The following is a 26890-nucleotide window of genomic DNA, read 5'->3' on the forward strand; positions in this document are numbered from 1 at the left end:
TATAATAGAGCACAACCTCCCACAAAGAAATTAATGAGACCCTGACATGAAATTTGTAGTGTTTATTTATGAATTTAAAATTGAAACCTAATTCGAGAGAGATTAATATTGAAATTTGTAGCCTTGTAGGAACCCTAAGTCTTATCAGTATTCTAAATTTCTCATTTAATGAACCATCACATGATTCCAAACTTCTTTTCACGTCTTCAATAATAAAATAAAATAATCAAATTAAGCTAAGCTCGTCTAATATTTTAACATTACGTGAAATGATATCAAGCTTTATTTTGGGATACTGTGTAATATAATTGGGAAGCAAAAGAAACAGACATCTTCAGCATCTAAGATAGAGCTCCGATGCATGTGTGAATTAAATGAGCTTCGTAAACAATGAATTTGGTTCATTTTCGAGAATCATTTCTTCTTCTTTTTTCTTTTTTTTGTAATTTTCTGTGATGATTCGGTCGTAATTAAAGTTGATTGTCTTTTAACATTGGTAATCCCACTGTTGGGGATGGTGTTTTGTGCAATGTTCATCTCTTCCCAACCCCTTTGTTATTTCTTTTTTTCCTTTTGCCTTTTCTTCATTCAGGTCTTTTTTTTTATACACACCTCACAATTCAAGCTAGGAAAAGTTTATCCGGAAACATCGTAAAAAGATAATAACATGAAATTGTTATAGAAAATAAAGTTATACATTACGTTTGAGAGTATAAAATAAACCCTAATCTTACACCTTAAATCTTAAACTTAAATGATGCAGAGAGTTAATAAAGATGGTGATTGATCTGGGTTAGAAAGGTGATTGAGTGTAAGTTATGGAGTTGATCATGCGTCTTGTTTTTTTATTGCTCATTGCCTTGGTGATGAAAGGGGTATTTATAGAGAGAGGTTGACTTCGTGTGGGTCTTAGAAATCAAACTTAGTGGCAAATGTAAAGTTATGGGCACTGTTGGAGTTGATATAAAGGGACTATATGAGATGATCGGATGAACATTGCGAGGTCTAAGAAAGTGATGGATTGATATGTGCTAATAGGAACTCTTTGTTATTTATCTTCTGAGAATCGCATTTGCCTACCTTATGTGACGTACTACTTTGGCAAGGCAAGGTTGAGACTAGAAATATTCTCCTAGTGAGGCTACAATATCGAGCTTCACCATGTTGTCCCTTTAAGTGTAGTTGTTGGGTGATTCAACAAGGGTGTTAAGGCAACGGTATAACAATTACACCACATTTGGGTTGGAAGAATAGAATAGGACTCAAATAAAATAGAATTGTAATCTGTAATTCAATTGTTTAGTCCAATGGAATGGAATAGAGCAATAATATTCGTGTGTTTGGTTAAATAGAATAAATGTTATAATAACATAAGGAAAAAGGCTTAAATGACCAAAGTACATTAGTAGAATTTTTTTTAGTTAGATGATTATTATTATTGTAATTATTATTAAATTTTAAGATTATTATTAAATATAATTTAATAAAAATAAAAAAATAATTTAATCATATTTTAACATAATTATTATTAAATACAATTTAATAACATTCATAATATAATTATTATTAAAATATGAATTAATAAAATAATATTATATAATATTATAAAAATAATATATAACCTACTTTATTAAACAAAATTCATATCTTTGCAAATAATAATGTCTTCAATGTTGCACAAAATTATATAATCGGCTGTAGGGCAAAATAATTTTAAAAAAAACACTGAAAATTGCATGAAATTGCATTTACATGTTGTATTTAGGTGTTGCGTTTTAAAAGTATGCATCGCAAGCATCAAATTGCAAATAACTTGATGAGGTTTTAGCTTTAGAACCATTCTAGTATTGTTAAAAGTATAAGCATACCATTCACAAATAGACAACCATTCTATTAGCTACAACTAGGCCCGATGGCCCGCCCGAAATATGGGAGGATTCGGGTAAAAATATAGGCCCGAAATATGGGTTTGGGCAAAAAAAACGAAACCCGTTCAGAAAACGGGTCAGGCCTCAGACATCACTTTTTTGGCCCAGCCCGACCCGAATTTAATAAAAATATATTTTTTATTTTTTAATTTTTAATTTTAAAATAATTTTAAAATTATTTTTTGGTGTTTATTAAAAAATGGGCCGGGCTCAGGCTTAGGATTTTATTCCTGGGCCGGGTCTGGACAAAATTCCAGGCCCATATTTCGGGCTGGGCCCGAGCCTAGGAGGCGGGCTAAAATTTTTTTGGGCCTGGCCCGGCCCATGGACACCTCTAGCTACAACCAAACATATCATTCAATATCCAAAATTTTCCAAGTGAACATCTTCGGAATGAAGGAAGTGAGAACCCAAAATTCTTCCAGACATATTATTGCAGTTTTCAACCATACGTAGTTGCATGTATGTAGGAAAGAATGAAAAATAACAATAGACAACCATCTAAGTATTTACAAGCAAATGTCTATGTATGTACAAATGATATATGTCACATACATCAATTCATGAGTTCCATTAAATAGTGATTTTATAAGATGAAATCAGACAAACAGAAAAAACAGATGATCACATTAAAAAAAGACAAACCAGTAACAAACTCCTCTTACAGACATAGATCATATTCACCAAGTAAAACAGAGGCACCCTTCCTACGAGTTGGTAGGACCACAAATAGTAATTCCTTGTTAATGTGCTCTCTCCATAGAAAATATGTCCAACAAGGAAAAAAACACACACACATGGAGACCACAATTCAAATAACCTTTAACCATTCATTTAAATTAGGTCAAGTGGAATACCCCACTGATGACAACTTTCAGTCACAGCTCCATGAATACCTGACTCCACATCACGCTAGTTTCCTCGACTCCACATCATGCTAGTTATACTGTTTCACCTGAACATCAAGAAAGGCATTAGTTATTCGTCTCATTTTAGTTTTTTTCAAATAAAAGAAAAAGGTTTAGGGGAAATTCTTAAAAACAGAACAACTTAAGGGAGAATAATGCAATTCGAAGCCCTAATTTTTGGATTTAGAAAAACATATCAGTACGATATTTACATTTTCATCTCAGATTAAACACAAAAAAGAAAATAAAAAACACGTAAACAACAAACTTCCAAACAAATTATTGTGCAGTCCTGAACAATATTCCGATAGAAAATAAGCCACCATAAAATCACAACAAAGTAAAAGAGAGCAGGCATTAAATATGCTTCCAGGAAGTCAAATGAACCGCGGGTGAAGTGGCAAAGGACTTGTGTTCAAGTCTTCAGTTGACACCCATCCTGAATTCGATCCATGGACAACCACTACCCCCTTCCCTTTATATAAAAAATGCTTCTAGAAAATGTACTTGTGAAGAAAAATGCAAAACAACATTTCACAAATATGTTTCCATCTATTTCCAGATTACTATAGCAAGAGAGTAAGTCAAGTCCGAGTTATGTTGCTTAGTAGAAATAATAGAATGCAATGAGGCTACAGAAGCAAGAACCAGAAATTACAAGCAAATGCAGTAATCAGGAGGAACAACAAGCAGTAAGTAATTAAGCCAAGTGGCCTCTCAACCTGCAACAACTGGTATAGGGTTTAGACAATGCAAATCAATCAACATAGAGATAGATTGGTTCAGTGCAGAATAGCATCAACAAAGACCACCAAATGTGAAGATATCCCAAATTTAATCCATATAGGGTATTCAGACATTTATATACATCACTAAAGTTTGAAACCATTATCCTAAACTAGGTCAACAAAACATAGAACCATAAAAGGGGCACAGATGAACTAAATCTGAACTATAAAACATTAGGGAGGAACCAAAATCAAGAACTAATGAACATCCACTAGCAGCAGAAATAAGACAACAGTTATTTCTCTCCTATAAACAAGAACCATAGAGAAGAAAAGCAAAAAAAAGGAAGAAGAACAAACCCCTAAACTGAACGCATAAACAAGACAGAGGTTGTCGAGAGGAACGGAGGAACTGGTGGCTTCAATTGACTGACATGAAAGAGTGGAGGAACGAAAGTGGCCGGAGGCGAAGCAAGCAAGGGAGGCATGAACTGGTGATGGGCCTGCCGAATTGGACTGGAACTTATTCATAAACCCCCAACTAAACATGTTATTACTCTCTAGACGAAAGACAAGTTATAAAGTGACATGAATTGATTCGTAACTTTAAATGAGCTTTTAAGTTTTTTGGTGAGGCATGTAGAGAGCTCAAAACTCATAACTAATTCCATGATCATTGTACCTGTGTATTGATTGCTTTTAGACATGTGTTTGCCTTTGATTGATGTTTGTCAGATTACATTGTTTCTTATAAATAGGGCTCTTTTGTGACTTTAAGGCCCTTGCCATTGTCAAAAACTTGCTTCCTCTTGTCTTTTTGTCCTTTTAGTTTTTTTCATTTTGCCTTACAAAATCATCGACAATCCTTCAAGATTGCATGGAGAAATGCTTCAATGGAAAGTGACAATCGATTATGCATCACTGCCACAGGGGAGATAACCATGTTGATGTACCGTGTCTCAAGCCGCATCATTATAAATACAAGTTCTTGGTTCCATTAAGATCACACCAAATAAGTGAAGTTACAACCATTGGATGAGGCTTTTATCTCCCATTACATCTATTTGAAGTGGGTTTTCATTTGCCCCATCATCTCTAGTTTTTAAAGATAATATGACCTCTAAACAACTATAAGATGCTTCTTAACATATGTTAGTATTGTATTTTTTAGATTATAAGAAACTTTGAGAAGAATATTCTTCAATTAGCTTTAGCAATCTATTTATCCTTACTTTTGAGGGTTCTCCTAGTATAGGTCAGTTCTGACTACAGATAGTGTCAACCTTGAGATAAACAAATTCTCCAAAAATGTTACCTTTTATCACCATAAATATATTCTAAAAAAGAACAATTTTGGAAGACTTCCCATTTCCCTTAAAATGGATCCTTTTATTTGCAGAACTTTTTATTTTTTTTATTTGATGGACACATCTCCAAGAATCAATGTCATCACCTGAAAACAGAGTAAGTGAAGTTTAACGAGGTGTGGTCTCTAAATAACTTTTGGTGGTTTTGTTCTAATAAGCACAACCCCAAAATTGAATAACTTAATTGTTTAACACTTTATTTTAGACTATCAAAAAACAAGTTAGGCTAGTGTTATTTTTCCCACAACTTTCCCAATGATAGTAACCCATCATAAAAAAGCCCAATATAATGTAATATTTGGACCTTTCCAAGCTTTAATATTAATGTGATGGGCGGAAATGAAATAATTCGGATCAACGCAGGTGAGAATTCCAAACCCAAATTCTAAGAAAGGTATTTCAATCTGCCACGTGGCGTATGGATGTTTTTAACTTGTCAAGTATTAAATTCGCGGTAAAAAGACGAGCGCTGCGCCAGTTTAGAATAGCGATCTTAATCTAACACCGTGGAAAATATGGTCAACAATTATTTAACCCCAAAAGTAATCTAGATCAACGTGCAGTAATAACTCAGACGCCTCAATACAGTACGCGAGTAGCATGGAATTATTAATGGCGGTTTTCAACCCAAACCCAAAGCTTTCATTTTTAGTCTATATATTAAAACCCTCCATTTTATTTCCCAGTTAATTTTCAAACAAAGGTCTCTGAAGAAAATGGCTATGGCAGCAATTTTGTTGCTGTTTTTAACGTTATTTTCGAATTCAAAAGCTGATCGAGATTTCGATGTTCGTCAACACCTCTGTACTGTAACAAGGTCTCGCTCTTCTTCACTATCTCACTGAATCGTAGTTTCACCATCTTTACAATTTTGAATCAGGTTTATATGATTATTTTAGTTTTTTTTTTCTTATTCATACCTTCTTCTTTTTTTGGAGCAGATATGGTGCTGTGAAAGATATTGTTGACAATTCGTTTATACCTTCTGATATTCCTCAAGGCTGTACTCCTATCCACTTAAATCTTGTGGTAATTTTGTTTTATTTTCTTGAAAGTTGAGTTTTTAATTCTTCGCGGTAGCTAGAAATGCTGTTGAGATTAAGTTCATATGGAGTAGATGTATATTTTGGATCTACATTTTATTGTTCGATGAAGTTTGTCTTTACAAAATTTAGCATAATTATTCTTTAATAATATGCCCCCACTGAACCAAATTTAATAAGATGCATGGGAGAAGTTGGGTAAGTATTGTGCATTGTCTCCAATTGTTAGCTTATTGGATATCTTTAAGATTTGCTGCTGTTATATTCTGTGCAAAGCATAGCAGTTTTGAGATTGCTTGTTACTCATTGAACTGCCTTTTAAGACTCATTGTTTTGCTTGAGATTTCTAGTGTGGTTAGTTATTACTTGTTGCATGTCCAAACTCTGCCATCTTGGGAGTACAAACAAAAGGGATTAGTTCAAATTTTTGTTTTTAGGCAAGACATGGAACGCGTTCTCCTACAAAGAAGCGGGTGAGAGAGATGGAAAAGCTGGCTTCTCATATAAAGGAACTTATAGAAGATGCCAAACAGAGGAATTTGTCCTTACAAAAAGTCCCTGCTTGGTTTCATAACTGGGAGTCTCCTTGGAAAGGGAAACTGAAAGGTGGAGAGTTGGATATCAAAGGAGAAGAGGAATTGTATCAGCTTGGAATCAGGGTTAGGGAAAGATTTCCTGATATATTTAACGAGGAATACCACCCCGATGTGTATCCCATAAAGACTACTCAAGTGAGTTCTATGTTTGAAAATTTATCTTCTATTATATATATATGTGTGTGTGTGTGTGTGTGTGTGTGTGTGTGTGATTAAGAGGTTTTTTTGTTTGATTTGTGATTTCTGGTATAACATATGGATGCTACTGCAAACCTATTTTCCTTTATCCCCATCTCTGAAGATGGTCTTATTGTACATTATTTATTTATTTAGAATTTCCTTCTTAATTTGTGGGAAAGATTCCTCGGGCTTCCGCTAGTGCTGTTGCATTTGGCATGGGGCTATTTAGTGGAAAAGGAAGTCTAGGTCCAGGTCGTCATCGAGCATTTGCTGTTACAAGTGAAAGTCGAGCAAGTGACACAATCCTGAGGTTTTTTGAGTGTTGTCAAACCTACAAGGTATGGACGATGTTTCTTCATTATTATTACAGCACCAACACAAATATGGTTAATGCGATTATGTGTTTCTAGATTTTTCATATTTTTATACTGATATTAATTTTGGCTACAAATTTGAGAAGTTTGATGCAAGAAAATTAGCTGAGATTTTAAGTTAGTCAAACATTCATTTTGTTGTTTTCTTAATCATTTTTGTACATTTTATACATATCCAGCACCTTTACCTCTTAGATTAATCTAACCTTCAACTTTCGGATTTGATTCATTTGTTGATCAATCTAACCTTTACCGCTTAGATTAATCTAATCATTTTGTTGATTCATTTGTGCTGTAATTTGATTGGTTTGCCTTCTTATTTGCTTATTTAAGCTGAATTTTGTGAGTGCAGGACTTCAGGAAAAACCAAGAGCCTTCTTTCAATAAGCTGAAAGAACCGATCCTGACAGAGATTACCTCTGCATTGGCTAAGCGGTATGAGTTCAATTTTACAAGACAGGATATATCCTCTCTCTGGTTTCTGTGTAAACAGGTACTCATCTTCTTTTCATGTAAATTTTGTAGTTCATACCCTGTTAAAAATCAGGAAGCTCTAATATTGGTCAATTCAACTTTAGTCTTATATTTTGGTTCCTTTGATTTTCAATATGGCAGGAATCATCCTTGTTGGATATAACTGATCAAGCTTGCAGTCTTTTCAGTCCCACTGAGGTATTCTCATGCTTCATTACTCTTTATGGAGAAATCAATATAAACAGCTTCATTGGAGTTGGGATCTGTTCATTTAAAAGATTGGAGATAGTATGCATATCCCATCACTGCTCATATTGGAAATACTGCTGATATGTAGGGGCCGTTATCATTTTCCAGAATGTAGACATTTTTTTAAAAATATTGATGCTACTAATGTTCGCTAGGAGTATAGATCATCTCTAAATATTTTGAAGCTTAAATTTTATACAGTTTATTTTATTTATATGTTTATTATTTTTCATTAATCTAACATATATCATTTGCTGATCTCCATACCAGTAAATACATAGAAGAAATTGCCTTCATTAAGATAACCATCTTGTTTGTTTAGATTACTTTGTCTTTGTTCCTTAAGTAAATATTAAGGAAAAATGAACCAAGATCTTTACTTTCAGGGAAGCTTGTATCCTGCTATTTGTCACGCTAATTTCAACAGTATATTTAGTTAATCTTGTTATTTTCCATGCTATATGGGTTTTAACCTTCAAAGCTGTCTAAATATTTAGGTTGCTTTGTTGGAGTGGACGGATGATATACAGATGTTCATGGTAAAGGGTTATGGTAAATCATTAAATTATAGAATGGGAGTGCCTTTGCTTAAAGATGTTCTGCAATCCATGTCAGAAGCTATCAACGCTGACGAAGGTAATATTTTTATGAGTTTTTGGTTGTACAGTCTTTACTTGTCTAGGAGTGGGTGATATTTAGCAATGAGTAGTCTTGAATTGCCTATAAAATATTATAAATTGTCTTCTTCTTAGTCTGATGTTGTTCTCTCTTATTATTGCAAGGGCAGAATAATTCACAATTCAACTTAACATAATTATTACATAATTAGTTGACTTCTTCTGTCTGTAACTTTCCTGCAAGTTTTTAATCTAGAGAATGAAGTGGGGCAAAAAAATCAAGAGCATTTTTAGGGTTGCTATTGTTGCCATTCATTAGCATAATTTCTTGAGAGATTGCTGAACCTAAAGTAGATGAGATATACTTTTCTTGTGAGAATAGCTTACCGTACAAGGCAAAAGCTTGCTTGATAATTGCTTGTTCTCAATTTTGACTTCCAATATTTTCCTCGTGTGTAGATAACCAAGTACCTGGCAGTTATGAGAAGGCAAGATTGCGTTTTGCACATGCAGAAACTGTAGTTCCTTTTTCGTGCTTGCTTGGGCTTTTCCTTGAAGGATCTGGTCAGTGCTTTCAGCCTTACATTGTTGCATCCTTGATAACCTGTTTCACGACAATACTTAAAAGCGAGATTATGTGCATCTGCATAAGGTTCTTACTATTTGCTGATAACTTGGTGTTTATTTAAACATTGCAGATTTTGAACGAATACAAAAGGAGGAGCCTTTGGATCTCCCTCCTAAGCCTCCCCAGAAAAGAAATTGGAGAGGCAGCATTGTGGCACCTTTTGCTGGGAATAATATGCTGGTCTTATATAGCTGTCCGGCTAATTCTTCAAGCAAATACTTTGTGCAAGTTCTACACAATGAGCATCCCATCCCAATGCCTGTAAGTTATTGACTTTGAAGGTTCTTCTCCTAGGCATTGCTTGGTAGGGTGGAAAGAAAATTGAGAGATGAAAAATTAGAGGAAAATGGAAAGAAAATATATTTTTTCTTTCCATTGCCGTCTTTGGTTCAAAAGATGAAAAGTGAAAAAATGAAAAGAAAAAGCAATTTTCCTTCGTTAGTTGTCATGTAGAAAGGAAGATGGAAGGAAAAAAAAACATGAAAATTTTAAAAAATGCACACTTAATGTACATCTCATTTAGTCATGTTCTCTCTCCTTTATACGCATTATGATGGAAAACCATGGTCTTTATTAATTTCTTCATATCAATTACACTCAAAATTAACGTTTTTCACTTCCCTGTGCATCACTTCTTCACTCAACCAAGTTTTTTTTTTCAGTCTTCCAATAATTCACTGGTTATACCAGCAAAAGGAAATGTTATTTTTGTCATTTCATGTTCCGACAACATGAAATTATTAGCATTAGTGTTACTGTCAATGGGCAGGAGTGATGATTACATCAAAAAAACGTTGTGAAATCCCATGTTCGCCTGCCTTAATTGTACTTAGTTTTTACCTAGTTTCTTGTTTCTTGTTTATGCTTTAGTTTTGCATGCTACGGTTTTTTAAGATCCTACATGAACTTTTTCCTATTTCATGTAAATATCTTCTAATATCGGTTTGATAGTGATGTTTCTTTTGTGGTGAATAGGGTTGTGGCAGTACCGACTTTTGTCCATTTCAAGTTTTCAAGGTACCATAATCAGATCCTTCTTGTATGAACTATAGACATAATAATGACTTTCTCCTCATAGTTGCAAATGTCACTTCCAGGATAAAATTGTCGAACCCCATTTTATGCACGATTACGATACCCTTTGCAATGCACATCTTGATGAGTCAAAGCATAAGCCTGAAACCAGTAAGTTATCACAACTGTTCCATTGGATCTTTCGGCTGGGGGGGAATGATGATACACCATCCCACGGAGTTGAATTGTAGTCTGCTTTTCAAGGAACAAAAATTGAAGGTATAATTGTTTCCTTTTCCTTGTAGCCACTCTTTTTTCTGTATTCACTCTATGGCTAAACACAAAATCGATTTTGGTACAACGATGTATCTTGGTACATGGCTTTTTTCTAATAGTCTGATTGGAGGATTCATGTAGGAAAGGGATTATGAATATTATAGGATCTCTTTTCTCTCTTTATATACATACATAAGGTGTAATCGTCTAGGTGAGCCTGAATATATACTTAAGTTCGAATTTGATTAGCTTAATAGTTAAGCATAGGGTTACTAATATATATTAAGGGTAATAATGTAATTTAATAAAATAAAAATATGTAAAGCTCACGAGTCGTGAATCAAGTATTCCTAAGCTCAAATTTGACTCAATAGCTCAAGTTGCTCAAGCTTGAGCTAGGCTTGATAATTAGCTAATCAATTTTAATTTTCTTTTTTTGAGGTAAACGGGCATTAGTTATTTATTTATACTCAATCATATACAGGCATATGCGTTGGGGACTGTCATGGGGGAATCCACAGTATGGAACGAAGGGAAGTACAGTAGATTGATAGTATACGAGGACATTGTCCCCACCTTAGTATTTTATTGTTAATAAAACTTAAATTAATTAACTCCTGTGTTGGTTGTATACGAAGGTTTTTGGAGAGTTTGTGGTTGGAGGAAACGGTGAGACATTTAATGACAAAATTATTAGGAAAATTGCACCGACATACCATAGATTTCGACTAGGTTGTAGACATATCATCGGGGGGGGGGGCCCAGAACCGACAGTATTGGGACCACAAACGTGCAAAATCTATTATAGCGTCTAGGGTAAATTAATTATGTTTAAATTTGAATCTAATTTTTCAACAGACCTAACTGGTTAAAGAAAAACAAATTAGTTTCTTCCTGTGTTGTTTTTCTAGTTCACATGTTGTGAGTGTGGTAACTTCTTCTCATATCATGCTTAATCTATGGGAATGGTTCTAATAAGGTTCTTATTATTATTATTATTATTGCGGTTCTAAGTTTTTGAACTGAACAATATTAATTCTACCTTTTTTCCCATTTTAAATTTATTATGAATAAAGAATTCTGATTCTATTTAATGTCTTTGTTAGATGAATTTATTTTTAAAGAGATTTATTACAGTTATATATGGAAATAAATATTAAAATTTTTATTAATTTTGTTTAAATAAATAGGAAGAGTTGAAGTTGTTCTTGTATTATTTTACCCAAAGCTCAACTTTAATTTGATAAATAAAGGAGTAAAATCTTACATCGAAAACATCTTTAAAACTGTAGTTTTTTCAATTAACTTGAAAATTTTATTGGAAAATAAAAAGTGGTTCTTAATAACATAGCTACCCTATGTTATAATATTAGTGGTATAATTTTGTATTATAGATGTTAAAAATTAAGATTTACTGAGTAACTAAGATATAATTAACATCCAAGTCCTAAGAAAAAGGGAGTTGACAGGGTTGGTCCACATAAATGGAGTTAATAGATTAAACCAAAACCAAATTTGAAATTAATCTTAGATACATATTTAAGCCTATTATTCTTTTTGCTATACATAAATCTAAGTGTGTTAAATGGAGTCTTATAATATTTTTTTCTTTTTTAGATTTAATATATTTTTATAATGCTTAAAACACTGTTTGGATAAATTTTTAACTTAAAATTGTCTTGGAAAATGTGTTTTTATTGAATAAAATTTATAAATAAAATGAATTTTAGAATATACATAGAAATGCTATTCAAGAGATGTAAAACATTGTAGGTGGGGTAGATAAGTGAAATTGTAGAAATAAGTAAATATTATTTAATAGAATTTTCATAATTACTCTAGTAATACGTTACGCCTGTGTATAATATTCACTATTAAACTTTGCAAGCTATTTAAATAATTTCAAATATAAAATTAATACTTTATTTATGAATAAACATTTTGAGTTCATCACGAAATATACACAATTATATGAATAAGTTGTCGTTAATTGAAAGCTTATCTTTTAGTTATGATATATGGGAAATTAATTTATCTAGATAATTAATGCATGGAGATTTTTATTTTTAAGTTATTTGATTTTAAACCTTTAATTAGTTTAATTAATCAAAAGGAATGGTTTAAATACACTCTCTATATGGGTACTACACTCTTCAATTTGAAGGAACAAATCCTAATTAAGACTACATTTCATTTCTTAAAGGACTTAAATCGTCCGTTCCTAAAAGAAGCAGAAAATATTTAAAAGAAACAAACCTTAAAAGTCGATTACATTCTAATTTTTTGAAAAAACAAGAAAATCCAGTAAATTCTCCTCTGCCAATCCACTCTTTCATCAACTACAATTGTTCCATCTTGGAAAGATCTGTGCTTTTTGCACCTTTGATGGAATTTCTTTGTAGAAAGACCGTCGGAATTTTCGTCCAGTTCTTCCCTTCCTCCGCCACCTCATGTGCCGTTTAGTTCGCCAATCGGCAATGTTTTCGAATTTTCGGCATCTTCTTTAATTTCTTGAATAACCACCGCTGTACTCGATTTATCCACTTCTGAATATTAAATTTTTTTGTTACTGTCAATAAATCTCTTTCCACTATCAGATTTCGAAAACTGCTTGAAGACATGCTTTCGCCTTAAATTAATGGGAATAAGTATTTAGACATAAGAAAGTATAGGTAGACAATTTGTCTTTTTTGCCCATAAATTTTTATTCTAACTTCCAAACGTCAAATGTATTGAAAACCAGACTCAAATCAAGCTAATCTAGTAAACAGAATGTGTACTATACTAGGTGTCAAAATAATTGTATCAATTAATTAATTTTATTTATTTATTTATTAAAACCAAGCTATAATATATATATATATATATATATATTTGAATAAAATAAAGTTTTTAATAATATATAAATATTTAAAATAATATTTAATAGCCATAAGGGTAAATGTAGCCTTTCACATTTATATATTTTACCAATTGGGTCTCTCTTTTTAACTAGATTCAGACCTCAATCTTTTTTAAAAAGCGAATTTAACTATTAACCTATCAAGAAAAAATAAAATTTCTATTTTTAACAAAATAGTGATTAAAATGTCAAACTTTTAAACTTGGCAATACATATTAAAATTCACGTGTACTTCACATTAATTTTTTTAATATAAGACAATAGTGTAATGTCAACATAAAGTATACATGGACTTCTATGCAGGTTACCTCCCCAGTATGGTTAAAAAAATTATTTTACTCAACATTGCCGTTAAAAAGAATGTGGTTAACTCTACTTGGAAGGTTAATGAATAAATTTAGCTAAAAATATAAGAATCAAATTGATCAAAGATGTAAACGTTACGGGCTAAACTTATTTTTATCTTTATTTTTTAAATAGTATTTTTTAAGGTTAATGGATCAGGGGTTAATATATATTTTGGCCTTCAAACTTGTCCATTTGTACCTAGTTGGTCTATATTTTATGTTACCTAGTTGGTCCCTATACTTGTATTCTATCAACCAGGTTGGTACTTCTACACTAGTATCGTTATTTTGTGCTGATGTGGCACTATAAGCCAATCCAATGGTGCCCCATAGCAACCTCTCAATGAGTCATAAGGCAAACATAAATTAAAAACATAAAAAATCTATAAATTAATTAAAATGTTTATTTTTTACATCAAAAATGGAATCAGTCGATTTATTCCAAATGTGTTTTTGGTAATTTTATATATGTCGTTAATTTTTATAAAATATTTTTAAAATTTATATTGTTTTGAAAATATATAAAATATAAACTTATAAAAATATTTAAATATATAAAACCTATAATATATATAAATTTATAAAAAATATATTATAAAATTTTATAAATATATTTGTATAAAAATATAAACATATGCTTATAACTTTATACATTTTATATATTTATATAATGGAAATTATTTGATACACTACCGTGGAGTTTTTGGACTACATAAGCAAAGTCGAATTGACAAATGTTCTATAGGGTTATAGTAAATTATTAAAAATAAATATTTAATAAAAGGAGGGACATGTCCAGGGGCGAAGTCAAAATATTTTTTAGGGGTCAAAATTAAATTTTAATTTTTAATAGTCTATATCTTTATAATTATTAAAGGATTAAATCAAATTTTTATCATTTTTAGCGGGCCAAAGTTTAGTTTTATCTTTACTAATTTAAAATTTTAAAATTTATAAAGAGTCTAATGGATAATTTTCCATTTTAGGGAAGACCGGGCCCCTGCCAGCTCCCTTAAATATGGCCATGCCAATTTTTTAAAATTGCTTGTGGAAAAAAAAATATTATCAGTATACTTAATATTCACCCTTTATATATATATATATATATGATAGGTTTTTATATATCTAAATATTTATATATATATATTTATAAGCTTATATGTTATATATATTTAAATAACAATACCCTGAATAACTAATATTTTATAAAAATAGTAAAAAAATATAAAATTATCAAAAATTCATCTAGATTGAATCCAGTCGTCCATATACAATCCATTCTAGATGTGAAAAAAATATACATTTTTAATTAAATTTTAAAAAAATTGTTACATGACGTAATAAAAGGCTACCATGTGGCAATGTAAGATTGATTAGTAATGCCACATCAGCACAAACTAACGGTGTTAGTGTGGAGATACCAACTTGATTAACGGAAAACAAATTTAGGGACTCACTAGATCTAAAAAAAAATTAAGAACCAACTAGATAGATTAGTTGAAAACGAAAATCTATATATTTCAGTTTTTTACTTTTTATTATGTTTAAATTTGATATTTAATCCTTATATTTTAATTTTAACATAATTTGATTTCTAAAATTTTATAATGTTATTAATTAATTCAATAGTTAATATCATTAAATATAATGTGGTTCTATATAATTTGAAAGTAAATTTTTCTTGAAAAAATTAAAATAAGGGATGAACTTTTAAATGTAAGAAGTATATAAAAATTTACAGTCGTGATTGTTTGAATCGAACTGAGCTATTGTACCGAGAGCGGATTAAAATATCAATACTGAGTCGTGAATCGATATAGAGGGGTTAAACTGGTTTTAAATTTTTTATTTTATAAATCGGAGTGAGTGGGATGGGATCCAACCCGGTTGATTTACAGCATGAGCAAGTGTCCCACACACAGCAAAATGTCTTCAATGATAACGACATTTGGAATTCCTTTTCTCTCTTTTAATAGTAAAGTTTTAAGCAAATTTTACTCTCCGATCCAAAATGCCGATTTCCGTCCAAAACATGTTCAAAGAACGCAAATTCCCTTTCCTTTTCGCTTTCTCATTTCTTCTCATTTCCGTCACCATCCTCCTCTTTTCCTACTCCTCCTCTTCCCCTTCCCTCCTCCTCTCCACCAATTTCCAAGTTTCCGATCCTCTTCCTCCACCGCCGCGTCCGTTACCCACACGATCTCCGAACAATGTCCCCGTCTCCTCCACGAAACCGGTTTCCAAGACCACCGCCGCAGCTTCTGACGTGGACTTGAATGTGAGTTTGGATATAAAATGGGAGAACTGTCAGTTAGGTCCGTTGGCGGTGGATTATATACCGTGCTTGGATAATTGGAAAGCGATTAAAGAATTGAAATCCAGGAGGCGGATGGAGCATAGGGAAAGGCATTGTCCGAAGCCCAGTCCGAGATGTTTGGCGCCTTTGCCGATTGGTTATAAGGTTCCGGTTCATTGGCCTAAAAGCAGGGACATGGTGAGCTTCAGCTTTTTTATTTTTGGTAAGATTTTTGTTTAATTGATTTTTATTTAAACAAAATTACTTGCAACATGGTTTAGTCATTGAAAAAGTGTGAAATAAGGTTTAATTTTATATATTTCTTTGTTTTGATAGTTTAGAGACTTAGTTCTTAAATTTTAGTGCGAAAGTGATTTATAGAACTGAAAAGTCGAATTTATATGATAAAATTCTTAACATTTAGTGAACTTCTAGATAATTTTTTGTCTATCTAGAAAATAGTAGTATGCTCTGTTACGATGGCGATTTTAAACATTTCGTTTCTTTAATCATAAGCCTGTTCAATTGCTATGTTATTTTGAGGCTTATTTTTTCTTGAAATGTCAATTGCCTACACCCAATCTATATTTGGACAGAGGGTATTGAATATGACTCTAGAGGACGGTCCAAATATATAGAAAAACTTTAAAAAATAAAAATAAAAATAAAAAATTGAACATGCTTGTATCCGGCATATACCCATAATTAACAAGCACACCCAAGTTAGAGTAACATAGCCTATTATACGTGAGGAGTGAGATGCGAAGAACGGAAGTCTGATGTTCACCAGGAACAGGTTTTGGGAAGCTGGGTGCTAAAAGATATAAAATGAACGAAATTTCTGATGTATAAACATTTCTAGTGTTGTTTTACTTGCTAAATATGCAGGTGATATAACGTATTCGTGCTCGTTTGTAGATTTGGTATAGCAATGTTCCTCATCCTAAGCTTGTGGAATACAAAAAGGAACAGAATTGGGTGCGAAAATCTGGTGATTATTTTGTTTTCCCTGGTGGCGGTACTCAATTTAAGAACGGTGTTCAAAGCTACATTGATTTCATACATAAGGTATGTGCTGGATTTTCCAATCCTTTGGCAAGTTAACACTTGATTTCTGATTTCTCCTCTGCTATTGGTTGAAGTGTGGATCTCAAAAAGACTACTAATATTTTATTTTAAGCATCGTTACGTCCCTCTCCCTTATAGTTATTTTTTGCCCTCCAGACTTTACCAGCTATTAAATGGGGAAAGAACATTAGGGTTATTTTAGATGTCGGCTGCGGTGTTGCTAGCTTTGGTGGTTATTTGCTGGATAAAGATGTAATTACCATGTCATTTGCCCCCAAGGATGAACATGAATCTCAGATACAGTTTGCTCTAGAGAGGGGAATTCCTGCTATACTTTCTGTCATCGGTACACAAAAGCTAACATTTCCAGACAATGCATATGATTTGATACATTGTGCACGATGCAGGGTTCATTGGGACGGAGATGGTATGGTATCTTTTATTAATTCCTTTCAGCATATGTTTGACTTTGCTGTTATACTTATTTTCCTTGTTTCAGTTTTCTATTTTTTTTAGCATATCATGGAATTTTTGAGACTTTTGCTGCTTTGGAATGCAAAATGCAGGTGGGAAACCATTATTGGAGCTGAACAGGGTTCTTAAGCCAGGAGGATATTTCATATGGTCTGCTACACCAGTTTATCGAGATGATGAAAGAGATAGTAAAGTTTGGAAGTGTGAGAATGCTGCTCTCTCTTACTTTTCATGGGGGAAACACAAAATTGTTTTCCCTTCTTTAGATTTTCCTTGCTTACTTGTTTTGTCCCAGTATGATTAAGTCACCTCATTTATTTCTTTTTTCCATCTCATTATTATAATCTAAATGTGCTAAGTTGGTCCAATACTTTGTATATATTTCAGCAATGGTAGCTTTGACAACATCCTTATGCTGGAAGATTGTGGCTAAAACTGTTGATTCAACTGGAGTTGGGCTCGTAATATATCAAAAGCCTTCCTCATATTCCTGTTACAAGCAGCGCAAAGAAAAACTTCCACCTTTGTGTGAACAGAAAACCAATCAGAATGTCTCATGGTAATCTTTTAAGAGTATTGTCTATACCTTACATTGCTCACGCTCAAAGACTTGCATGAATAATGTTGGGATATGTGGTGCTGGCATTTATTTGTTTTGAAATTGCTTCTCATGATGTCTATTGACGGTGACAGGTACGAGCCTCTTAGTTATTGTATTTCGCGTCTTCCAGTTGACAGGATGGGTAATTTGCTCAGATGGTCCACACCGTGGCCACAAAGGCTTAGCAGTAAGCCTCCAAGCCTTCCATCCGAACCAGATGCTGAAGACATATTCATCGAGGACACCAAACATTGGGCAGCACTTGTATCAGAGGTGTATCTTGATGGGCTAGCTATAAGCTTGGGGCGGATAAGAAATGTAATGGATATGAATGCTGGTTATGGAGGGTAAGTAATATAACAATGTTCTAAACTTTTTTCTGTAAAAAAAAAAAGTTTATTAATGTTTAAACGTGTGATTCATCTTGCTCATTCTCTGTGTAATTCGTGATCCTATGACCTATATTCCATTTCACTTCGATGAAAGGAGATACAAGTGTTTTATAGGAGTTCTCTGCCTCATATTTCTAGCACCTTTAATTTCTTACGAGTTATATGACATATGGTATGTTGCTGTAGTATCGCAAGAGCAGTTTTCTTTTTTCGAATATGTCCTCTGATCCTTTATTTTTCATATCCACTGCTATCTGACATATCAAGATAAACTTTCTCTTGTGAAGATTTCCCATGCTCGTATCGAAATTGTTGTTTGCAGGTTTGCTGCAGCTCTTATTGACCAACCTCTTTGGGTGATGAATGTTGTACCAATTGATGCACAAGATACATTGTCCATTATTTTCGAAAGGGGGTTGATCGGAGTCTATCATGACTGGTGTGAGTCTTTCAATACGTACCCTCGAACATACGATCTACTGCATGCCAGCTTTCTCTTCAAAAACCTAAAAGAGAGGTATGCAGTAGTGAACACTTAAAAAGTTACTGATCTAAATATTTTTATGCTTTATTTGGGATGTGTACTCCAAGTAGGTGATTGAATGACCTAATAGATGACTAAAGCTAGTAACTGCGCCATGCATATAATTTCGAAGCTATTGGATTTATGGTTGAATTAGTTATCAGACATTTTGCCCCTCTCTCAGATGCGATATTATTGACTTAGCTGTGGAAATGGATCGGATACTTAGACCCGGTGGATATCTTTTGGTCCAAGACACCATGGAAAATATTAAGAAGCTCAATCCGGTACTCCGTTCACTTCACTGGTCAACAACACTTTATCAAGGCCAATTTCTTGTTGGCGAGAAGGGCTTTTGGCGTCCGAGTGAGAATGATAACCGAAAAGAAACATGAGCAGCTATCCAGGTTCTTCCACTCCCAATTTGTCCTCGATTAAGATTGGACTTCAACTCTGCAACATTCAAATACTTCTTTACCCTAAATTCAATCCTATAGAAGAAGGATAAGTTTATAGCATTAAAATAGCTTATCTGTCGATTAAATTATCCGAGTTTTGCTCGGCCATGAACAACAGGTCCAGCAGAGGTTTTGGACAGTTACGTTAGACGGACTCGAAGTGAGTGTTGTATTCAACACAAGTATTTTCAATTTCTTTTAAATTTTGTTAATTATTCAGAGGATCATAGATCTTGTACTAATATCTGAATGTATCAGACGTTGATATTTTCTTTTAAAAATTTTAGTCTGAATAATGTTAGATGAACAGCTGGAAAGGAAAAAAAAAAGCAAATGGTTTCGCCTTCTTCATTTCCTTTTTCTTTCCAATTTTTTATTTGCCTAATTTAAATAAAATTCCATAGTTGCAGACAATTTAAGTGAATCTAATGAAGTTTCCAAGTAAAGAGGAGGTATCCACTTCATTTAGAAATTGGACAAAACGGTTTTACTTGTAGGAGAAGACTTCTTTTAGAAATCGGATGCCCTTCACCAAGGACTCATGGTGTAATGATATTAATAGTCTGATTCCATTTTTGAATACTTTTTGTTTTTTATGAAAATAAATAAATAAATCTTGAATTCAATCCAATCTTGATTAATTATGTTAGAGTTTATATTGAGATTTTCAAAAATATAAGAAATTTTTTAAAATATATATTAAAATATTTAAATTTTATTCACTTATTGATTTAAGCTCAATATTATAATAATTAAATAATTTTCTTCGAATAAAATCGAATTAGCTTGTAAATATGTTTTTTTTTTGTTTACACCAATCACTTAGAAGTTAGTTGTATTAATCAATATGGTATGTCGAAATTCTATTTGTGCTTAAAATGAAAATTTTCTGCTCTCTACTCTCCTCTCGAGGTTTCTTTTAGTTCTCTCCTTTTTTTCTTGATTTTTAACAGTTTTAGAGATATTTTTCTAGTCGATGAGTTTCATTTCAATGTACAAATAAAGTTTATTTTACTTTCTTCAAAAGTTGTAATGGTAACGATAATTTACTCTATTTTCTTTGAAAGTTGTGGCGGTGTTAATAATTATAATTTTAGTATTTTTTAGTTTTGTTTTCGAGAAGTTTTGAATAAGGTTGGGCCATTTGGGTGATTGATTTTGTGCATCACCAATGTTGAGTGTTTTGGGATCTCTGACATTGTCGTTAACTAGAGCTCGTTATTAGCATAGTCTGATTATGGCATCATTGGTAGTTTTTCTGATATTGCTAGTTTAGCGGTGTTTATTGTATATATTTCTCTTTCATGAGACTTTGATAACGGTCATGACATGCAATTATTAGAACAATGAAAATAAATAGCTCCAAATGCTATTTCCGTTTTGGTTTTATTTGATTCATTAGAATTTATAAAAGGCTATTGTTGTCATTTCAATTGATGTATTTTTTTAATGAATGGAATTACTATCTCTCGTTAGAAAAAAGAAATGTGCAAAACATAACTAGCGAATAGCGATGAATACAAAGAAGGTATTAAATAGAAACCATATACATTAGAGTAAGGTAGAAGCTAAAGTAGACACACAAACTCGTACACTACATACTGTATAGACGACATACCAAAGTATTATTTGGAGTGTTCCATACAAATTGGTGATGGCAAACAACTGAAACTACGCGGAAGATGCACAAGAAAACGTCGTATTGTCAATTGCAAGCTTGCCCTCCAATGCCAATACGGTCCGAGAATAGCAACCGAACTCGTCCCTGTAATTGTATTTCTGCCATGTACTCCCACTGCCGGAGATAACTGAATGACCCTTCACCTTCATCCATCCCTCCGATTCCTGCCGGTTGTTTAGAGTACTCGAAGACAACCCATTGATCCGCCGTTCTCTCAAGGCATGAGAAACGTTGGTGATCATCATATACATTTCCTCTTCCTTGGACCCCAAGGAACCTATCAGAGGCAATGGAACAGTAGACGTGATCACCTTTAATGGATACTGCCTCTGAACAACCGTACGACCTACCAAATTACCCGAATCCGCTCGAATCCTCGAATCCCTCTTCGCCTTAACTCTTTGTTGAACAATCTTGTAAGTCCCATTGAAGTAAAACCTGACTACATTTGTAAGCTTAAATTGCTGTGAAACAATGGTGGTGAAATTACCAGCTGTGGATTTAACCCAACCTGCAAACTCACTTTTCCTATTGGCTTTAATCCTAAAACTCCCATCAAGCATTGTGAAAGCTTCTCGTCTTTGAATGGCCAGCGCCGGACTGTTGTAAACCACCGATTGAGCTTCAACTTTGGGAGTTCCATGATCTAACCAAAAGTGTAAATTCGCATTCACCAGCCAAAACGATATCGCATCATCGACACAGATTGCAATATCGTGATATTTCCCGTCCAATAACCATCCCAAAAACGGGGTTAAATCTAGATCGTAGCTTGGTAAATTGAAATCCCCGATCGCCACGATCGGTTCCCAGAATAATGGGTTAATCCCGCCGGTGAAAACAACCGGAAAAACCACCTCCGATCCCACGAATTTCCCGTCGATCGTCACGAAAACTTCCCTGTATGCGCCGTTCCCACGCGCCGTCGTCAGATTGTTCATTCGGATGTAGGAATAAGGCGGATTCGAATACCAAAACTCGTCATTGCCATGAAACGACGCGTATAATTCCAAAACGACTTGAATAGTGTTGTCCGGGAATCGGACTTTTTTGACGTGAACGTCCGATTCGCTTTCCACTCTGAACCAATGCCCTCTTTCGCCGTCGCTGGAGATCGGGATTATCAAATCTGGCGGGGTTTTGAACAATCCCAATTCGGCGGTTCCCAAATTGTCGTAATGCTTTTGACTTGGGGAAATAATTGACGGAAACCTAACGTCGTTAGGCACGATGTTTTCTTTGTAAAACAGGAAGGAAACATGAATGTCGTAAACGCCAGTGTAAATGTCGTTAACGACGTTCTCGAGCATCATGGTGACGTTAAGTTGGGGTTTATAAAGAATCGAAGAATACCTAGTGATATCCTTCCTGACTCTCCAGAAGATCCCCGTATCCGTCGGCTCCGCCGTGCTGGTCCGGAAAATCTCGGCGCCGTCGAGCCAGATGGCGGCGATACGATCGTACTGATCGCCGGAGGAGTCAGCGCGGAAATCGAGGACGACGCGCGGCCAGGGCGGAGAACAATCGGAAGGTGGAGAGTAAGGGGCGGAGAAAGGAGGGGAGTCGATTGTGTTGGCGAATGAATGATTGATGACGGTGAGGGAACATGACGGAGTCAGACGATCGGACGGTAGAGGATTGGTCAACTCGAAGAATTCTTGAGATTGGGGTTTTGGGTCCGAAGATTTCAGCCGAAAGGGTTTATGGAAGCGATCAGGTGCGGCGGCGGCGGAGGGTAGTGTTCCGGTGAGGAAGAGCAATAAGCCAGTGACAGCAAAGTAACAGCAGCTCATTTTTGTTCTTGAAAATGTTAGTTAATTTGCATGTTTTTAATACTTTGGGTATTCAATTTTTTCTCTAGGTGTCAAATTATATAACATATAACCATCATCAAGGGGAAAAATACATAGTTGTACACAGTTGTGTAGCTTCTTTATGAATATGAACAACAAAATAGATATTTCAGTCACTGGGAGGATCTACTCTTGCTTTAGGGAAGGGAAGAGAGAGATTTTTATCAGACTAAATTACATAAATAGTCCTTCAATTATAGAAATTTGATCATTTGTGAATTTAATATCTTTATTTCTCAAAAATATAATATATTTAAAATCATAAATTTAATTTTGACCATCACTTAGGAGTTAATCCAAAAGGGTTTAAATAGGTTAAGGGTCTTTATATTCTTCCAAAATATAAATTTCTATACTATTTTATTTAAATTTAAATATCTCCATTTTTCACAAACATCCATTCAAATTTGTTGTTAGTTGTTGATGTGATAATTATAGAAAAAGGTGAAATAACTTTTATAACCCTTAAATTTTGCATTTCTTTTCAAGTTGGTTTTATTTTTAAAAATACATAAAAATTCTAAAAAGTAAAAAGATTTTTTATGGAAATCTTAAAATATATAAAATTCTAATGTTTTAAAAATAAAAAATATGAAAAAATAAAACTCTTTAAAATTAAAAAATTTTAAATTTCAAAAATTATAAAAGTTACAAAATTCAAAAAAAATTATTATTTACTCTTTGTAATAAAGTTTATTCAAAGTTTAAGCTATTCAATCGGTCGTATTAAATAAAATTCAAACAAATATTTTTTAATTTAATTCAAATAAATTATATATAATTTTTTATTTAAATATTAATTTGAATTTTTTTAATAATGATATGGAATTTCAATCTTTCAAATTAAATTTAAATACAATGTATACACAATATACTAATTTCGAGACTCAATTTCTTTAAATTTTGCCCAAAAGGGCTTCTTTTCTAAAAGCGATAAGACCTTTTCACCCATTTGATCAGTGAAATGTATGATTGCATTAATACAGAAAAATAAGACCTAAGACACCTATGGTTATAGACTATGAAATGGTGAATCTACTTAAGAGGTATGATTAAATTATTATTTTATTATTAAATATATTAATTTAATCCCGTACTATTAAACGGAATCAAATAAAGTTAAATTGGAATAGAGTTATCATTTATAATTTAATAAAGTTAAAATTTTAAAGTTTTTATGGTTCTATAAATAAAATATTTTATTTGGAATATAACTACAAATAAATAATGATAATTTTCAATATATTTTTATACATAAATCTTAATTTTTAACAATTTGGACTTATTTAATTCTTTTTAATAGTGTAGGGACTGAATTGATTCATTTAATACTAAAATGACTAATTCGATCGAACCCCTGTAATATAGGGACTTCTCAAGTACTTTAACCCTAAATAATTCCCCTTCCCACTCATCGCAAAATTATAGGATGCTGAATAAATTGGTAGGGACTAATTTGAGTCAGCAAATTAAAATTTTATGAATTATTGTAATTTAAATTTAGTGAAACAAAAAAAGACAAAATGTGTAGTTGATATTATGGCAAAAGAACAGGGACCATAAAAATATTACAAAAAGGTAAGAACAAACCCTTTACGTCCTTCAAACTAAGCAATAAGAGGGCGAAGTCCATGATCCTGTCATGCGTAAACGATAGCAATTAGCAAGTAGCATGGAAGGCTTTTCTTTTTTAAATTTATTTAAAACACTTTTTTTTTATTTCTAAATTTCATAATTTTTATTTTTAAATATGAGAAGAAATTAAGAATTTTTATGGGTTCTAAATAGACCTGTCCATGGGCCGGGCGGCCCGGTCCGGCCCGACGGCCCGCCTAAAATATGGGAGGGTTCGGGTAAAAATATAGGCTCGAAATATGGGATTGGGCAAAAAACGAGGCCCGCTTAAAAAATTGGCCGGGCCTCGGGCACCACTTTTTTTGCCCGGCCCGGCCCGGCCCGAATATAATAAATATATATTTTTATTTTTATTTTTTAATTTTAAAAATTTTTTTATTTTTAAAATAATTTTTTAATGTTTATTAAAAAATGGGCCGGGCCGGGCCGGGCTCGGGCTTATGATATTTTTTCCCAGGCCTGGCCTGGTCAAAATTTCAAGACCATATTTTGGGCCGGGCCGGGCCAGGGCCTAGGAGGCGGGCCAAAAAAATTTCGGGCCCGGCCCGAACCCGGCCTGACCCATGGACAGGTCTAGTTCTAAAGATTAAAAGCTAAATTAACAAAAACGATAAATGTTAAGGGATGTAAATGTTATTTTACCTTTTTCTTTAATAGCCACACTAACAATTAAGGGCAAAATTGGATGGAATGTAATAAAAAAAATTAAAGTGTATAAATAAGAGAATGATATGTCCTTAAATGTATTCGAATTCACATCCTCCTATATGTTGCATAGATAACGATGCTGATTGATCCAAGGCTCAATCAATTTATATAACTATATTGATTTTATGTTGTATTCTCATCTTTATAATCTCAACTGATTGCATAATAAATTTTAAAATATATCTTGACATAAAATCATGATTGTTAAATCGGACCGATTGATCAATCGATCAAGAATTGACCAATATATTAGTCTAAAGTAAGGGATGAAACTGATTAACCATAAAATAAGTATAAACCACAGTTGAATTATCAACCATCAACTTGTTGAATAAATTTTTATATTTTTGGGTCAAATATCTTAATCTAAATCAGGAAAAATATTTTACAAAATTATATAAATATAAAATATTTTTCTTACAAAATGCATATAGAGAATTTAATGTCAAATTGTGCCATGTACTTAATTTTTAATAATCATTTTAACTTTTGAAAATAGTTAGTAAATATTCGAGTTAATTGCATCAAATATTTTTAAATTATAACTTTTATTTTAATTTGATTCTTAAACTTTAAATATTTTAATTACATCCTTAAACTACTAGATCATTTTGTTATTAAAATCGTTAATTTAATAGTTAAATGACAAGTCAAATTTTATATGACTTAATTTAAAATGAAAATTTTAAGAAAAATAAATATTGTAAAATAGATATTTTAAAAATCTTACTTTCGAGGTTTTCAAACTTTTATAGAAATATTATCATTTACTCTTCTTTTTCAATTTTTCACTCTTTTATTAGTTAATTTTATTATGTGACAACGTTCTGTTTTTTTTAAATATTCATTTTAAATTCAGCTACATAAAATTTGATATGTGTTTAACGGTTTAATCAATATAATATAATAGTTTAAAATACAATTAAAACATTTTAAAATTTGGATGTTTGATGTAATTAACTCTAAATAATCTAATAAGTTAGAACTTTTTCCACAAATCCAAGTATAAACAAAATTTAAGAAAATCAGTAACACGTGGCACATTTTAGCGAACCAATATGTTGATTTCTTTTCACATAAAAAAATTATTTTAGTCTTTTGTTTATTTTAATATTTAAAAATTTATTTGTCAAATCAATCAAAATAGATAAAATTTAACATTTGCTAACTTTGTTAATGTGACATTCACGTGGCAGTTCACATGTATGTCACATTAGCAATTAATTAATTTAAAAATATTAACAATTTAAATAATTTTTAAAATTAATTAATTGTGATGTGGGATCCGTAGTAATTCACATTAACAAAATTAATTGATATTAATTTTTCTATTTATTTTGGGTGATTTGATAAACAATACAAGTTTAAAACTAAAAAAGACAGAAAACTAAATAATTTTTTTTATAAAATTGAAGGGCTTTTCTTTTTTAATAAGTTATCCTAATTAAGACTAACTAACTAATAAAGAGTTCCTATCTTTGATACACGAAAATGGAAACATTTTAATTCCATGATAATTAGGTTGAATTCCATACCCTTTTTTATTTTATTTATAAGTATAAAATTTTCA

General features: G+C 32.4%; 3 protein-coding genes and 1 long non-coding RNA gene across 4 annotated transcripts; 2 read left to right on the forward strand and 2 right to left on the reverse strand.

Annotated features, from left to right (window-relative positions):
* Nucleotides 1-2534: 2534 nt before the first annotated feature.
* Nucleotides 2535-4272, reverse strand: LOC105773695 (uncharacterized). Its single transcript, XR_001127124.2, has 2 exons — nucleotides 3925-4272; nucleotides 2535-2883 (listed from the first exon to the last, which is right to left on the reverse strand). It is a non-coding gene; the product is annotated as an uncharacterized LOC105773695 (long non-coding RNA).
* Nucleotides 4273-5581: 1309 nt separating this feature from the next.
* LOC105773694 (uncharacterized) lies at nucleotides 5582-11084 on the forward strand. Its single transcript, XM_012595778.2, has 12 exons — nucleotides 5582-5748; nucleotides 5873-5960; nucleotides 6412-6705; nucleotides 6930-7088; nucleotides 7477-7617; nucleotides 7740-7796; nucleotides 8345-8483; nucleotides 8924-9028; nucleotides 9163-9353; nucleotides 10068-10109; nucleotides 10190-10385; nucleotides 10867-11084. Exons 1-11 carry the CDS (start codon nucleotides 5648-5650, stop codon nucleotides 10355-10357), a joined length of 1485 nt encoding a protein of 494 aa, XP_012451232.1. The 5' UTR covers nucleotides 5582-5647; the 3' UTR covers nucleotides 10358-10385; nucleotides 10867-11084.
* A 4526-nt stretch (nucleotides 11085-15610) lies between these two features.
* On the forward strand, nucleotides 15611-19794 carry LOC105773900 (probable methyltransferase PMT23). Its single transcript, XM_012596095.2, has 8 exons — nucleotides 15611-16125; nucleotides 16846-16995; nucleotides 17152-17422; nucleotides 17562-17672; nucleotides 17857-18028; nucleotides 18163-18417; nucleotides 18785-18979; nucleotides 19170-19794. The coding sequence occupies exons 1-8, from the start codon at nucleotides 15643-15645 to the stop codon at nucleotides 19378-19380; spliced, it is 1848 nt and encodes a 615-aa protein (XP_012451549.1). The 5' UTR covers nucleotides 15611-15642; the 3' UTR covers nucleotides 19381-19794.
* A 1121-nt stretch (nucleotides 19795-20915) lies between these two features.
* LOC105774007 (peptide-N4-(N-acetyl-beta-glucosaminyl)asparagine amidase A) lies at nucleotides 20916-23138 on the reverse strand. Its single transcript, XM_012596285.2, has one exon. It carries the CDS (start codon nucleotides 22915-22917, stop codon nucleotides 21115-21117), a length of 1803 nt encoding a protein of 600 aa, XP_012451739.1. The 5' UTR covers nucleotides 22918-23138; the 3' UTR covers nucleotides 20916-21114.
* Between the last annotated feature and the right edge of the window lie 3752 nt (nucleotides 23139-26890).

Source organism: Gossypium raimondii, chromosome 6, assembly GCF_025698545.1.
Source record: "Gossypium raimondii isolate GPD5lz chromosome 6, ASM2569854v1, whole genome shotgun sequence".
Taxonomy (NCBI): Eukaryota; Viridiplantae; Streptophyta; class Magnoliopsida; order Malvales; family Malvaceae; genus Gossypium; species Gossypium raimondii.